The sequence below is a fragment of the Polyodon spathula genome, chromosome 59, assembly GCF_017654505.1.
Source record: "Polyodon spathula isolate WHYD16114869_AA chromosome 59, ASM1765450v1, whole genome shotgun sequence".
In the NCBI taxonomy this organism is placed as follows: domain Eukaryota; kingdom Metazoa; phylum Chordata; class Actinopteri; order Acipenseriformes; family Polyodontidae; genus Polyodon; species Polyodon spathula.
The window spans coordinates 1,026,905-1,042,844 of NC_054592.1; the positions used below are offsets into that span (position 1 = coordinate 1,026,905).

Consider the following 15,940-nt stretch of genomic DNA (forward strand, 5'->3'; position numbering starts at 1 on the left):
GTAAAACAGGAAGGCAGTGTGAGTTTGGCTAAATTGCCATACTTGTAATGAGTGTTCGTTTTGGTGAAAGTCATTTTTGACACTCCCTACATATCAGGTCATGTGGAAATTCTTCGTAAAACTCAATGCGGGAGACTTGCCCGAGCAGCGAGGTTTAAAGATTCACTGCAGGGAAGACAGGGTGTCTATATGCAGATTGTTTTTTTTTTTTGTTTTGTTTTGTTATTGCTATTGCATTTTACGCCTCCCGGCTGTAAAATCGAGAGCATGCTGCTAAGATTGGAATCCGCCTTTGCTATTTTTTAAGAGAGTTTGACTTGAGCGGCCAAAAATATACAATTCAGATATAATTTCACAGCTTTTGATATAACTTTATATGGTAAAAGCAAGTAACCAGAATAAAACTTATTGATATATTTGATAACCAATTACATTGATTAGTATTATAATTATTTTAATTGTTATTTATATTGCACAATCCATAGTTAATATCAATAAACCGTATATAGAACTATATGCACGATTTTAATACTTGTGATATTAATATAATAATATAATATATCACATATGGATTTTTTTGTCTTGCAACGTGGAATATATATGAGATTATTATGCTTTTCATAAAAGTACTGTGCTCCCTTGTGACAGACTTCGGCATTCAGGGATTGTAATTCGCAGACGGTCCCTGGAGTTCAAATCAATCCCAGCTTGCAGTGCGCCACTAACGGCTCCACACCGTAGACCTCATTGCCGGTGGCTGCAGGCCGAGTGGGTTTTGAAACAGGAGCCGTGCGGTACCGTGCCCGCGTCAGTACTGTCAGCCGAGCCGAGCCGAACCGTGTTCCGAGCACATTGTGCCTCAGGTACTTCCGCTTAGACAGGATTTTGCGGTGAGGGCAGCACTCGAGGCCGAAAGCGGATTTCGTTGGGCACAATAAAGCGAGCCAAAACAACTAGAACCTAGCTGAACCGAACCCGAAACCAACCCCGGACCCGGACCCGGACCCGGACTGCCCTGGGCGCCATGGCCGAGCCTATGCAGCCCCAAACCCCCAGCCGACACGAGAAGAGCCTCGGCTTGCTCACCGCCAAATTTGTTACCTTACTTCAGGAGGCCAAAGACGGAGTACTGGATCTTAAAGTGGCAAGTGAAGCGGCGTTTGTTATTTTAATAATGGTTGCATATTTGCTGAACATTCAGATTTGTATCTGCGTGTGAAGTCCTATCTGTCATTTGCAATAGGGTCGGTCAGTGAAGATCCCGGTGTTATTACAACAAGCGTGGGCTGTGCAGTGTACAGCGAGAAAACATTTCTGTTTGGTTTTTGGTGCTTGGGTATGGATCCCCTCTATTTTCCGTCCAGTATTGTTTTCATAGAAGTGTTGGAGTTTATGGTGTAATTTCTAGCAGAGTAATAACTCTTATATCCATACAGCAAAATCATCGGTGGGTGGTGGGGGTAGTTTTGTGAAGCTTTCTGCTGTGTTTTTGTTTTTGGTGCGATTGAAAGAGCTGTGCGGGCGTGTCTGAAGAAACCCACCTAGACGAGCGAAGTTAAATTGCATTGCCGTGATATTGTTGTGGTAGCCCTGCCTCTTTAAGATAGTCCTGTGGTACAAAAACAGGATTTGCATATCTGGAATTTAATTATGGGATTTAAAAATGTGGGATCTTGAGGATCATCAACTCCCCATCCCTGATGGGAAAGCAATAGGGTAGTAAACCCAACTACTGTGTACAGATCTGCAGTGTTGAAAGAGGTAAAGTGTTGATTTTACTTTAATGTTAATGGGAATTGCCAGCAGAGGTCTGCACTGGAGCATTTCATGATAAAAGAAAACGTATTAACCTTGCTACTGTTTGCAGCATTCTGTGTCAAAGTAATTTTTACAGGGGTGCCTTCAGTGCTGCTTCAGCTAAAGGATAATTTTCATATGTATTTATTTTCCAGTAGTGTGTTTAATTTTTTTACTTTAATTTTTTTTAACTTTCACTTTTTATTTTGATTGTGTGGTTTACTTTCAGTATTAGTTTCCATCTGCTTTTTGAATAAGTGATAAAATGCTGTTCAGCTTGTTCATTCCTTCAGAAGTCTATTCATTCTTCATTCTTCTGTAGATCTCCTCATCTCTTAGTAACACATCCTGAGTTGCTTAGCACATTTGTCTTGTAGTTTTGTCAATGATTTAGCCAGTGTTTCTTTCTGAACAGATGCAATAGCTTCCGGTTTGAAAATACTGCAGGGTTGCACTTCTGCTGATCTTGGTGCTATTAGGAGCCACGAGAAATTGTAATTTACTTTGCTCAGTAATGAAGTGCTTGAAATCAACAATGCTAATTGAAAAGGAGCATAGCTAGTTACGTTCTGTGTTAGGGTAAATGCTCATGCTTTATGTTTTCTAACAATGGATCATCAGCAGACTCTTCATGAGTAATTGTGAAATTGGTCTGTTTTATTGAATACGGTGCTGAACTGGATGTAGAAAGAATAACCATTTCTGCTTTGAGTGGTATATTTGTTTGCTGGTGGATGCAGGTAAGTTCTAGGCTATTGATAGCTCTTTAAAATGCCATCATTTAGTCAGCAGGTTTGTGTATGTTTCCCACACTTTCCACTCTGTGTAGAAATAGCACCTTTTTTGGTTGTTGATTTCGTGTTGGTGACTCCACAGTGAAACTATTAGACTGGTGTTTTCTGGACACTGACAGAGTTTTCTCCCCCCTCTCTGCTATTGTAATTTGATCTTCATGCGCAGCTGTGCCAAAAAAAACTTGAATGCCCTTGTTTTGTAGAAAGTGACATTGGATCCAGGGTCTCCAGTGTCATATGGTGAAAACAAGGAAGCAGTTTTGAGTGTTTCCAGTGAGCTATATTCTGCATGATTGCATATGACTGTCTCTGTTTTGCCAACATGCAATGAACAAGGCTTTTCCGATTATTAATTAATGATTCAGGATGTGATATACATTTGTTCTGAACTGTGCTTCATTTTCTTTAAAGGTAGGGGTTTCTTAGAGTAGTTCATTGTGGTTGAGCCTGCTTGTGTTTTGTTGATGTAATAGTATTTGCTTAGCAGTTTTTTGTTGGAGTAGGAAGCCCACAGTCTGCTACTGGTTAAGGCATTTCTGCACACAAAAGCATTTATTTCAAGGTAGCAAGGGGCTCTTAAACAAGACACCCTACGAAAGAGATGAAACCAGAAGATCCCTCATGCTTGATCATTGTCGGCTGCTAGGGGATGCATTTAGATCTATATTGTAATGTATTTGGACGTGTTGGCATAGTCTGTGTGTGTAAGCAGTAGCGGACATTTCATGTCAGTTAATTCGTGGCATTAATATTACTTCCACACACCGATGGGCAGTATTTCCCTCGTCTGTTTGCACGATAAAATGCATGAGTCAGTGACACAGCCACAATGCCAACCCTGTAGTAAAAAAATATTGAAAGCCAGGACTAATTCGAGGGTCAGCTGATCTGCTGAATTTTCTGATGGTCTTGTAATGTTGTTGCTATTGCAGGCAGCAGACACCCTTGCAGTCAGGCAGAAGAGACGGATCTATGACATCACCAACGTCCTTGAGGGAATCGGGCTGATAGAGAAGAAGTCCAAAAACAGCATTCAGTGGAAGTGAGTTGAGTGAGCGTGTTGAACACATAGCCGTGTCTCCTCCTTCCTCTCCAGTCACCCCTTGCTGAGTTTCTTCTTCCTTTCCTCCTATTCCTCACTAGCTGTAACTGTATGGGACATGCCTCCTAACCCTTCCTGCCCCCCCCTCCCCCTGTGTCTCTTTCCCTCAGAGGGGTCGGCCCTGGCTGTAACACGCGGGAGATTGCAGACAAGCTGATCGACCTGAAGGCGGAGCTGGAGGACCTGGAGAGACGGGAGCACGAGCTGGATCAGCAGAGGGTGTGGGTGCAGCAGAGCATCAAGAACGTGACGGACGACATCCAGAATAGCAGATATCCTTTCTTCTACTGCACTGACCTTGCTGTCTAACCCTTCAAGGGACTTCCCTTATATAGTTTTGTGTGTTCAGCATGATGTGATTATTTAAAATTTTATTCGGAAGGTAAGATGCTTACAGTGCATATTGCCACCGGGGCCTGTATTCAAATTTTTAACTATCTTGCAAGATGCTTTTATATAATTAAACTTAAGTGTGGACATTCCTTGGCACAACTTCCTTATAATATGTAATTGTACGTAATGGTGATCTGCTTGTGCATTATTCAATTGTGGCTGCGTCTATCTTGGGGCGGGGGGCGAGGGAGTGTGTGTTACCCTTGCACTTGGCCCTTAACAGATGGAAACATTAGCTTATGTAACCCATGAAGATATCTGCAGCTGCTTCACAGGTAACTACATTATTTTAATGTCCATCCATTTGCCTTTGCGTCCTGTGAAACGTATTGCTCTGGGCTGTATAATACATGTTTGGGGTGCCTTGCTTCAGAATGCACTTAAACTTGACCTCTCATCCCCTTGCTGTAGGGGACACCCTTCTAGCTATCCGAGCTCCGTCAGGCACTCAGTTAGAGGTTCCAGTCCCAGAGGGGGTAGGTACTGCTTGGTATTTTCGTCAAATGGATAGTGTCTCATTAAACAATTGGCTCTGATGGACTGGCCTGCAATTTGTGCCTGCCCCATTTCGATCTCTCTCTCTGTCTCTCTGTCTCTCTCTCGCAGGTGCTGAACGGACAGAAGAAGTATCAGATCCACCTGAAGAGCACGCTTGGCCCCATTGAGGTGCTGCTGGTCAACAAGGACACAGCCAGCTCTCTGCCTGTGGTGTTACCAGTGCCACCTCCCGAGGACCTGGTTCAGAGCCTTCCCACAGCTGCCACGCCAGCCACGCCCAAACAGCCCACCCTATCCTCCCAGCCAAGCAGTCCGCAGCCTACGCTACAACCCTCCACTCCGGTGTCAGCCAGCCAGGCTGCCCACCAAATCACACCCCTGCCAGTGGCCTCGCCAGCCTGCACCGCCGGTAACTAGCGACTTCTTTGTCAGTCGATCGGCTGGCATTTCTACATTTTAATAACTTAAGAGCTATTTGCTTTTGCTCTTTTGCAATAATAAATCAATGCAAATTTAGCACCGGGTTATAGCAATAATATACATGGTATGTTCTTTTTAGATTAACTGTGATCTAAACTTGATAGCTTTCAAAACCTCAAAAGTCTTTTCAGCAACAGTGGGTATACTGAGTATCACTATTTATTTTCTCTCTCTGTCTCTGTCTCTGTCCTCAGTCCACACTGTGCCTGCACCAGAGGCTCCCAGCAGTGGACTTGACCTCGCCCCACCCACAACAGACACACCAAACACCAACCAGACAGCGTCCTTAGACACCCAACCCCTCCAGTCCTCCGCCTCATTGGACAGCAGCGCTGCCCTTCCTGCATCCTCCATGTCCTTTGAACCTATCAAGTCAGATCCTTTAGAATGTACGTACCTCTTTAGGGCAATATATACTGCAATATAGCAATGTTTTTATGAAGTGCACGAAATACAGTGACCTTGCATATATGTGAGAAAAGAAGGAACTTTAATTTCCTGTTCCAGCACAACATGTGTAAATATACTCTGTGTGACATGGTCCTCCCATATTAAAATATACTGATGTCAGATACTGTTGGTCCAACCCAGCCAGCTGTCAAATCAGATACGAACAAGATATAATGCTGGTTAGGAGCCGACATGAAACTACAAATTTTATTTTGGGTGTGGATGTTACACAGGCACCGTTTTCTACCGCAGAGGAAGATCATTGACTTGTTTGGTTTTTATTATGAATTCTGTGGTTTGCTAAACCCGATCTTAGACAGAAAATGAGCTGAGAAGCAACTCTGCCAACGGCAGTTTCAGAATGAGTCTCTGCTCCGTTTATTGCTTCTCATTTGAGCCGTGTAACAATTGCGTGCAACTGTATTCACTTTGCACTGCACAGGAAGTGTTGTGGAGACCATTACGGGGTGTGCAACCGTAGCTCTGCTGTACACTGCCCTGGCGAAAGTGGGTTTAGATAAGGACAGTGACACAGCAGGTGTTGGCATTGCAAGGAATTGAACGGTTGCGCTGAGTTCCCCTGGGTAAGGCTTAGTTCTCAGTACTGTAAACCCCTGTCAGGAAGGCAAAGCAGGCTGCACTTTCCTGCTAGGTCAGTGCAGCTGTGCTTGTGAAGGGGAATTTCAGTTATAGATGCATAATCAAGTCATGCAGTTATTAACAGGGGAAATACAGTAGTGAATCTGATACTTACTGTAACTTGTCATGCTGTTGTAGCCTGTAGGGTTAATTGAAATATGCAGTATAAGTGAGTCTACACAGTAGTTATGTTCTGTTTACTGTACATATAAAATATCACAATTCTTTTTATGCATATTGAAAGTATTTTTAAAATGAAACCTTGGTGAAAAATTTGTACTGTATTTCTTTACTTATGGAGAACTACAATAATAATAATGCTACTTTTATCTGAACAAAAATTGCTCATTAGTTTGTTAAAAATGAAGGTCAGTCATTCTCCTTTTAAAGAGCTTTGATTCTTGACGGGTTAGCCAGTGCTGATTTCATGGACAACATTTTATATTTAATGCCACTCCGCTGTAATGTAAAACAGTGTATATCCAGCAGGGCTTGGGTTATATGCGAAGCACCCCTCCCAGATGCAGTGTGCCACAGTGTGTTCTACAGGTACCTAAAACAAACCAGAAAGGGTTCCTTATCATGGTGCTGCGTATCATTGTAACCAAGAGAGTGTCGCAGAGCGCTAAGGGTGGCATGTGAAGCTGCATTACAGCTGGACTCTTTTAGACCAGCAGAGTTGATGACTTTGCTGGTCTGGATACTGTAATAATCTGTATTTATATTCTCGATTCCCACTCGTCCGCTATGCACTTCATTTAATCACAAACTATGAATAATAGAGTGGAAAGAAAGCGCCTGCAAGTAAAGTCAATGGTGGCTTTAAAGTTGACAGGTCTCCTGTCTGTAGGCTACGTTTCTTTCAGCGGGACTCGAATTCTCATTCTCTGGTTCACGTTTGTGTGAAATGACATTTACTGCTAAAAGTTTTTTTCTATATTCTGATTTGGGAATGAAGTAAAAGACCATCTTAGTCAGAAAGTTTTAGAAAGAATGTTTATACTTGTTGAAGCATGAAAAGGTCTAAAGTGAAGCTAGTCAGTTATAAACAATCTTTTTAAACTTAAAAAAAAAAAAAAAAAAAAAAAAAAAACAGCTGCTCTTTTTATAGCAGGCTACATAGACCAAAGTGCAAGGTCCCGGGAGCATTTAGTACACCACTGATCCCTGAGGGGTTAAAGAGTTATGAGGCAGCTGCACATGTCGGCTTTATTTGAAAGAATAATAACTGATTGTTATCTTCAGTTCAAACAATGAGCTGTTAATGCAGTTTTTACACAGCACAACAGTGCCCTCTTCTGGAGTAAAACATCATTGTAGGTTTAAAACCTAATCTGGTCCAATGCATGGAGTTCTGAACAAAATTAAGCGAGAAACCAGGAGCACCTTTTGGCTTGAATGAGAAATGAATTGATTATAGCAGCGGTTCAGGATGAACTGCGCATGGTGATCATCAGTGTGTTCAGTGAACAGCCAAGCAAAGAGTTTCAAATACTTTATTAAATTGCAATAGTGAACACTTAAGTCTGTTAATTTATCTGTGATTTGAGGATCCTCTGATTAATGGAGATGTATTTCAGAGTGTTCTTTACTGCTTAAATAAAATATTAATGTTGGAGGAGAACACTGATGCAATGAAATAATTCCACCTGGTGGTTTTGCTGTAAAACTGCAGAAAGTTAAGTAGACGACCTGAATTGCTTTTTTGTTTTTCTTTTACAGTGCTCGATTTCCCCAAAGAGTTGTCAGAAATGTTTGATCCTACTAAAGGTATGTATTTTATTATGGACGGATTGATTGATTTTTAATGTAGGATTAGAGTGAAGTACTAAGCAATTGAGAAATGTTATTGTAGTTCTGTTTTAAATCGCACATTTTCCAAACCTTTCCTGTCCATTTCACACATTTTGAGGTAAAACCAACAAACAAAATAAAAAGTGATGGGATTATAATCAGAGCTGTGCTATTAAACTTCCTGTCACCTGGCACAGTTGGTCTTGTTCTGCTGGAGCCAGTAAACGATACTCTGTGAACTGTGATATTAATATGGAAATGCAATGTGATTCTCCTCTGCAGAATGTATGAGCGCAGACCTGCTGGAAGAACTCATGTCCTCAGAAGGTATGTGTTACTAGTATGTACTAGTACATTAGTAAGCTGTAAATGCTTTTGTAAACCACAACAAATTGTTAATGACTCCTATATATGCCTGAAAAGGTTATCCTCTTCAGTCATAGCATGTACCATCTGAATCTACTTTCTCATGTGTGTTTTGTTGGTATACTCATACCACATACAGTTCAGTAGGTTTATTTGTTGTGACTTGAGGGTTTATTGGACACAATAATTGTATTTCTATAGGAGCAAATGATCAGTGCATGTTCCCATGCTTGGTTTCCACATTTGGAAAGCTATATAAATGTGTGTTTTTTTTTTTTTTCCTCTCAGTTTTTGCTCCCTTGCTGCGGCTCTCCCCACCCCCTGGCGACCACGACTACATCTACAACCTGGACGAAAGCGAAGGCCTCTGCGACCTTTTTGATGTCCCCATCCTCAACCTTTGACCTCCTAAACCTTGCCATTTTGGGGCATTTGTGAATAAGGACTTCAGAGACGAAACTTAAATATTTTTGTCATTTTGAGAAAAAAATCTACATCTATTTTTGGATCCTTGTTTGTGATGAGCTGTTTTTGACGACACAAACGTTTTTCATTTTCTGGACCCTGGCAAACTGACTTAAATTGAACAGGAAGACCCCTGTTAACCTCTGTGACACATCAATGGCTTCTAGGAGCAAACAGATTCCTTTTCAGACTGGCCCTGAGTAAAATTCAAGAGACACAGTTCTGTAAGCCTCCCATCCGCAGCTACTCTCACAAAATTCTCTGCAGAACAAAATGCAGAAGTGCAGAGGCTATGGTATATGCCTTGTTGTATATATATTTTGTATAGTTTCATATTGATCTTTATTCAGCATGCTGGCTTAGCACAGTACAGTGACATCACTGTGCATGTTGACCAATGGTCAGATATCAGGATAGTTAAAAGCTCAATACCTTACGAATGACTTGCTTTAAAAAAAGAAAAAAGTTCCTCTGTTTGTCTGTTGACATTTTGTGAGTTTTTTTCAAATCTTTGCTTTTTTAATGAGTTAAATATATATTAAAAAAACAAACAAAAATCTGGTTGATAGCCATTATACATTTCCTCTCGTGCAATTTCTGTTTGATTTGTGGAAGGGGGAAACAAATGTTACTACTTTTCCATATGTTTCCCTATAGACCCTCCAACATTCTTTATTCACAGTGCAGGGGTTACAGCGGTGGAAAGGTAAACCTTAAAACACAAATGTTTGGAAACAGGTTTCAACAAGAATACAAAGCTATGTATTTTAATTTACATAACTGTAACTTCATCTTGAAGCTGGCCTTGGAGAATAATGCAGCCTCCTCCCTCTAACTGCTTTATTTCTCGCCTCTAGCTGCATGGATTGAGACAATGCTGTCTGCTCCCATCTCAGCCACAATGTATGGCACAGCCACGTTATGTGTATAGTTCTGTGTGTGTGTTTTGTTTGTTTAACCACAGAAGTGGGTCTCTCTCTCTCTCATAATTTCCAGATGACTTCAATTTACTTTTAGTGGTTTTAAAATATTCGGATCAAATAAGTCATAAACAAAAGACATCTTGGCGGCTCTAGGTGGCGATTCATTCCTTATGAAGGGAGATGAGTGAGGGGGTTGTGATAATAGTGGTTCAGTGACTTGGTGATAATGCTCTTTATTAAGGGTGGTGGGGAGGGGGAGAGAGTTCACCTACACTCACATTTCGGTAGATCGGGTTCTGTGAACCTGGTGTGTGGAGAATTGTGTATTTTTATTTTCTCTTGCAGCTTTCTGCTAGGATTGAATATGATCTGTAGTGTAGTGCCCAGATTCTTTTTGTAGATACTGCTGTGCCAAAGCTTCTAGTTTTACCATAAAAGAAAAATGTAAAAGAATGTCTTGCTTAAGGCTAACTGCATTTTTGTACAAATGTACTGTGCCTGCGTGTGCGTGCATTTTTGTTTTAAGCAAGTGACTGCAGGTAAAACCTCTAACTGCTGTATTTTAATGAAATGGAACAGAATGTGGATTGCTGATCCATGCTAAAATGTTGAAACATGAGGCGACTTTCAAGAAACTTTGTCCACTGTTAAAGCAGATAGGAGTGAATGGGGGATGGGGGGAGGAGGTTGCTTGAAAATCTTAACTGTTTTCTGAAAAGTTTTCTCTTTTAAATAATCCAGCCGTTTTCTTCCATTTTGTCCCAGTGTTGGGCAGACCTGCCCTCTGTGCACCTGAGTTGCATCTTTGTTTTCTCTGTGTGTATACTGTGAACTGTGAGACAACTTTTTGTGACAAAATGCCTGTTTCTGTAAACTGTCAGTCCTGTCTGGTTACTCAGTTTTAGAACTACAGGTTTTGTTTGTTGGGATATTTTACCCAGTTGTTATTGTGTGTGTGTGTATGTGCGCAGAATATTTCGGCAAGGTGCCTTTTATTAAGGTCCCTAATAATTAAGTTCTTTGGAAGTACTCCAGGAGTATTTGTAGTACCTGACTGCTCTTCCCTTGCAGTTTGCCTCTGCTGAAGGAATCTTTTAATCATGTTAAATCTGTACCATGATTGCTCTTTGCCTGTAAATATGACACTTTGTTTTCTTGTGTATTCCTGTTTTTATGAGCTCAAGTACCAACTTGGTATTCAGTGTTGAATAACTCAATGGTGCTAGTATACCCTATATACTACAGGGTTCTGTACGAGGCTGTTCCACTTCTGTTTATACCTTTATCGGCAGTTATTTTTTAGATTTGTGGAGTGTGTAACTAATCATATCGGGGGGGGGGGGGGGGGGATGGGTTAGACAAAGTAAAGGTATAAAACCAAGCATTCTTGACAAACAGTAGCACTTTACAGGAGAAAGCAAAATGACAATTGTTGGCGTTGGGAAGTTAAGCCATTCCACAAAAGGTTTTTTCTGTCCAGAGAATTCTTGTATTTTAAAGTTCAGGTTTGAAAAGGTTGGGGCGAGCGAGGGGTATATCTAAAAACAAACAAACAAACAAAGTGTAATTAACTAGTTCCCTACGGCTGCCATTATCCTGAACTATCCAAATAAAGAAACGCATTTTAACTCTGAATTGCTTGGTTTGGTTTTGTGTTTTATATATTGTTCTCAATCTAGTAAACATACATATTAATGTAATGTTTACATTAGCAGTATCTAATGTGTGGGTGCTGAATAATAAAATGCACACACACCACTTCTGAAAGAAGACAACCATTGCTAGCACAGCAATGTCACAAGAATGGGTCTGATAAGGAACGTCCACTATAAACCTGTTGCAATAGTTTAATAATTAAAAATTACAAACATTTGACATTAACAGTATTAAATTTGCAGCTTACTAACATACGCATGGTGCTTTTTTATACTTGGTCTTCTTTCTTAATTACATTAAATCTCAAATTGGGTCTTTAAAATCCAAAAAAAAAAAAAAAAAAAACGAACAAATGATCTGTTTAAAGCTGGAGTTGAATGGTTCTCCAGAACTGGGGTTGCATTCTGCCCTAATGCTAGTAGATGCTGCAGTTGCAACATTCGGCCATTGGGTGGCATGTGTTTTATTCATTAGCACCATTTTGGGCAGCCTGAAATTTGAATTACTTCTATAGGTTGTCTGTCCCTCAAGATCCCACTGTAGTTTGTCGACTTTTTAGAATGAATATATATATATTAATCAAAATAGCCCATCGGTCTGGTAGTTGTCATCTCTTAAAGGATCCCAAATATTCAGTCACCGCGACAATGTGACGAGAACCCGTTCACACTCTTACCACTCTGTGCATCAATAGCGTCTCCTACCTACAGCCTTAAAAATGTTGATTAGATTTTGCTTTGCCATCTCACAAGAACATCGGATACTGCTAAGTGACTTGATTTGACCTGTTTGGATTCAGGAACACTGTGTGTTCCTGCTTCCCATGCCTATCTACTTGTAAATCTGAAATAAAAACTACTTTTTTTTTTCCTTTCCCTATGGTGTGTTCTTTATGCTCCCCCTGTATATATCAGATGTTTCAAGAAGTCCAGTTCCACTTGAATGCATGGATATGTGGAATTCTTGTTTCGAAGGAGGCAGTCTGTTCTTGTTTTACTTATACAAGTCACAACACGTTTCCATTAGGGATCAGCTCAAGGCAGTTATCCTTCACATAATCATCCTGTATTCCTGCACAGTTAGGACAGCTCACACCGCGAAAGCCCCCAATAACCACTACCACGAGGGCTGCTAGAGTACACCAACCTCCCAGCCCCCTTGAGATGCCACGTAGCCTCAATCGGAGAACGGGTTGCTGTAAAAGGGGCACCAAAATAAAACCTGCTTCATTTACTTCCCCATAACAGTTCAAGAATGGGGGAAGAGGGGAACAACCCACTAAAAATGCATATTTCAATAGGCATACATACCGTCCAGTATATACTTAACCCTATCTTTTGCACAATTGCGCTAATATCAATACTGTTTAAATCAATAAATGCCAGCGCGTTATATATATATATATATATATATATATATATATATATATATATATGTGTGTGTGTGTGTGTGTGTGAAACGTGCTTGATCAGCTTTTAAAGGGGTAAAATACAGTGAAGGAATTCTCGTTTTGGCTTGCTAAAATTCACCCAGACCACCCCTTATCTGTGGTGGTAATGTATGGGACCATGTTCCATATCATTAAAGCCCTCGGTGGTTAGCAGCAAGTCAGTGCTTTATAAATACAGCCCTGTGTGGAAGGAGAAAGGAAAACCGTGTTCAACAGAGCATCGTCAGGACGGTATTATGAGCTTGCATGGAAACACAAGTTTTGTTTTGGATGATATAACAATGATAAGCCAATGAAAGCTCCCACATTGCCGCAGCAGTAATAATAAAAAAAGGATCTGCGAGAGTCCTATCACTTCTCGATGTAGTACAACTGCGCCACCTACTGACTAAAATCTACCGTGCTGCTGAAAATTCCTGCAACTGCTCTTGAGACAAGAACGCCAGCAACTGGAATGTGTTACAGATTTCTTTCTAGATTACCTGCGGTGTTTAAAGCACCCGCACTTTGAAACCAGCCTACCACAGAGGCAATTTCTACTGTAATTTATTACTGTAACTTATCGACACCTTTTTTTTTTTTAACCTATAAACTGCCAAACTTGTTTACTTGTTTGAGGCTGTCTAAAATCTGACATTTTGCAGTTATTCTTCAAACTGTGCTGGGAATGCGCCGCAGCTAACTCCCGTTCACGCCGTCGTCCGAAAGAGCGCAGACCCGAATCTGGCTGTAGCTTTGCGGAATAGCTTTCTTCCAGGCTGGGGGCGGGAGGGCGCTGGATAGTTTCAACCCGGAACTGTGGTGCTGATCATTCAATCGGCTTAGCTACAGCTAAAACGTACTAGGCTACTGTACCGTACACAACTTTGGCAAAACTTTCCCCCCCAAGTTTTATTGGAGAGCTAAAAAAAAAAAAAAAAGTAAATAGCGATTCCTAAGCAACAGGAGACAACAGAAGCATATTGTAACAGGTAAGAAAACCATCCTGCGCAAAACGTGATGTGAGTTTTACAAACTTGTTTTTTTCTTTTCTTATTCTGTGCGTGCGTGTTAGCGTAACTTTCTGCAGTCTAAAGACAGATCCCGTGGTTCGGACCTGGTGAAGTAACACATGGTCTGGGATAATGTAGCTTGCTTTCTTTTCGTCTGGGATGGGGCAGTTGTTTTGGAATGTGCGTTGAAAGCAGAAGGCTACAGTCATTGAAGTGTTTCAGTGCTGTGGGGTCGGGCTAGGTACAGACAGCAGCATACAATATCATCGTTTCTTTTTTTTTCTTCAAAGTCGAAATTCATTTTTTCATTTTTTTTTTTGACAGTGAAGTTTATTGAAAGGGCAGGTGTTCGAATTTGGTCACGGTTTTTTATGAATCAATGGCAATCTGGCGTCGTTCCATATACTGGTCACCACGTTCCGCTTTTCTAATTAATGTTTAATTGAACTAAGTTGTAATTTTCTGTTCTGTGCATTTTATTATGATTTATTATTTTAGTTGCATGGGAGCCTTGATCCTGACCGAATGAGTGAGATTTATTTTGGTTGTAAAAAATGTTTGAGTGTTAGAGTGAGCTTGTGAATAACCCAGTCTTTAAAAACATAACCTTGCGGTTTTAGTTTGAGTTTTTCATGGTTTGTTTTGCACGGCAGGCTTTTCTGAAGCAGGACATTCTTAAACAGTCAACAGCATTTCACTCGAGAACCTGTTTTTCATTCTTCTGTGCTATATCTGTAACTACTTGATTTAAGGGCTCACCTAAATATTTTTTTTTTTGCCTCTGCACTTATATATAATATAGCACAGGGTTTAAACGCCCTAGACCTGTTTCACAGACCCTGATTAACCCTAACTCTAACCCTAACCCTGATTAACCCCCAACGTATTCCACAATTATTGCAGTTTGGGCTCAAGGTTTGGGAATTTGGTCCCACCCCTGCGATGGGGTAACCAGGTTAAGATGACATCACCTCGATCGGGAATGACATGATGTCAGCCGGAGGGGATGGGAGGGGAGTAGCGTTTGATAGCGGTTTATAAAAATTGCAGTAACTGCAGCATCAGGTAATGACGTGTGGCTGGCTGGAGAAAGTGTACCAGGGTTAGAGCTACACCCTTGTTTGCTAAGCTGACCACAGATCTGAGATTTTGCCTTGAAAGGAGAAGCTGCTTCCGTGTGGGAGGGGATGACAGACCCCTGGAAATTCCTGCTGTCGCTGACGGCAGTGTGGTGATGGGCAGGGAGGTGTCATGCAAGAACACTGCCACGTCCTGTGTGACAGTGGAGGTCTCTGACCTAGGTACTTGTCGCTTATTGCCGAGTTTCATCACAGAGTATGTATCATTCCATGATGACAGAGAGGGGACGCATGTGCCAGCCCTTCAAACTCATACCTCCCTGGTCCCTCAATAGACGTAACCCTGCCCGCAATAGATGGTGGCTTTTTTAGAAGCTGAGATCTGAGCTGGGATCTGAAACCTAACCTACAAGTTTCAGGTCTCATCAGCCAGGAAATGTATTAGTCTGTGTCTGTCTCTGTGCAGTGTCTTCTGTGTTTGTGTGAAGGTTTTGGATCTAGTTAGATGAGAAAAAAAAAAACAAAATTTGCTTGACTTTTATTCTGTAAAAGTTCCGGTGTTTGTCTACTTGCATCACTTTGAGTGTTTCTTAGCAGTGTGTATATGTGTGCTAGAGTCTGTGTGTTTGTGAACTGAGGCATAGAAATGGAAGGGCTGCATGCGGCTGTGTTGGAGACATGTTTGTTTGTTCCCGGTTCCCTCAGCTCTGGTTATATGAAGCCTCTGCTTTGCTGGTTCCAGGTATCTGACTGGGAGCTCTCCTGTCTTCCACGGTGACCCGGAGCAGGGTCGAGGACACACGCTGACACTGCTGCCTCACCATGGCTCCCCAGAAGGACATTGTGAAGATCGCTATCCAGATGCCTGGGGCTTACCCCCAGCTCATCGACCTGGACCAGGTAACGATCCTCACACACGATTGCCAGGAAGCTCAGGGGTCAGCTGTGCATCTTTTAAACGTCTTGCACATCTCATTTACAAAGAGGGCCCCAGCAAAGTATCCAAACTATCCACTGCTCCAGAAGAGCAGTTCCTGACCCACACAAGTGTCCGCTCTTTGA

At 41.4% G+C, this 15,940-nt stretch overlaps 1 protein-coding gene and 1 long non-coding RNA gene across 2 annotated transcripts; both read left to right on the forward strand.

Annotated features, from left to right (window-relative positions):
• The first annotated feature begins 719 nt into the window (after nucleotides 1-719).
• LOC121307835 (transcription factor E2F4-like) lies at nucleotides 720-11,336 on the forward strand. Its single transcript, XM_041240122.1, has 10 exons — nucleotides 720-1,144; nucleotides 3,524-3,633; nucleotides 3,804-3,965; nucleotides 4,318-4,361; nucleotides 4,498-4,562; nucleotides 4,693-4,993; nucleotides 5,259-5,453; nucleotides 7,876-7,923; nucleotides 8,230-8,274; nucleotides 8,602-11,336. The coding sequence occupies exons 1-10, from the start codon at nucleotides 1,025-1,027 to the stop codon at nucleotides 8,715-8,717; spliced, it is 1,206 nt and encodes a 401-aa protein (XP_041096056.1). The 5' UTR covers nucleotides 720-1,024; the 3' UTR covers nucleotides 8,718-11,336.
• Nucleotides 11,337-13,243: 1,907 nt separating this feature from the next.
• Nucleotides 13,244-15,778, forward strand: LOC121307870. Its single transcript, XR_005948396.1, has 2 exons — nucleotides 13,244-13,778; nucleotides 15,621-15,778. It is a non-coding gene; the product is annotated as an uncharacterized LOC121307870 (long non-coding RNA).
• The last annotated feature ends 162 nt before the right edge of the window (nucleotides 15,779-15,940 follow it).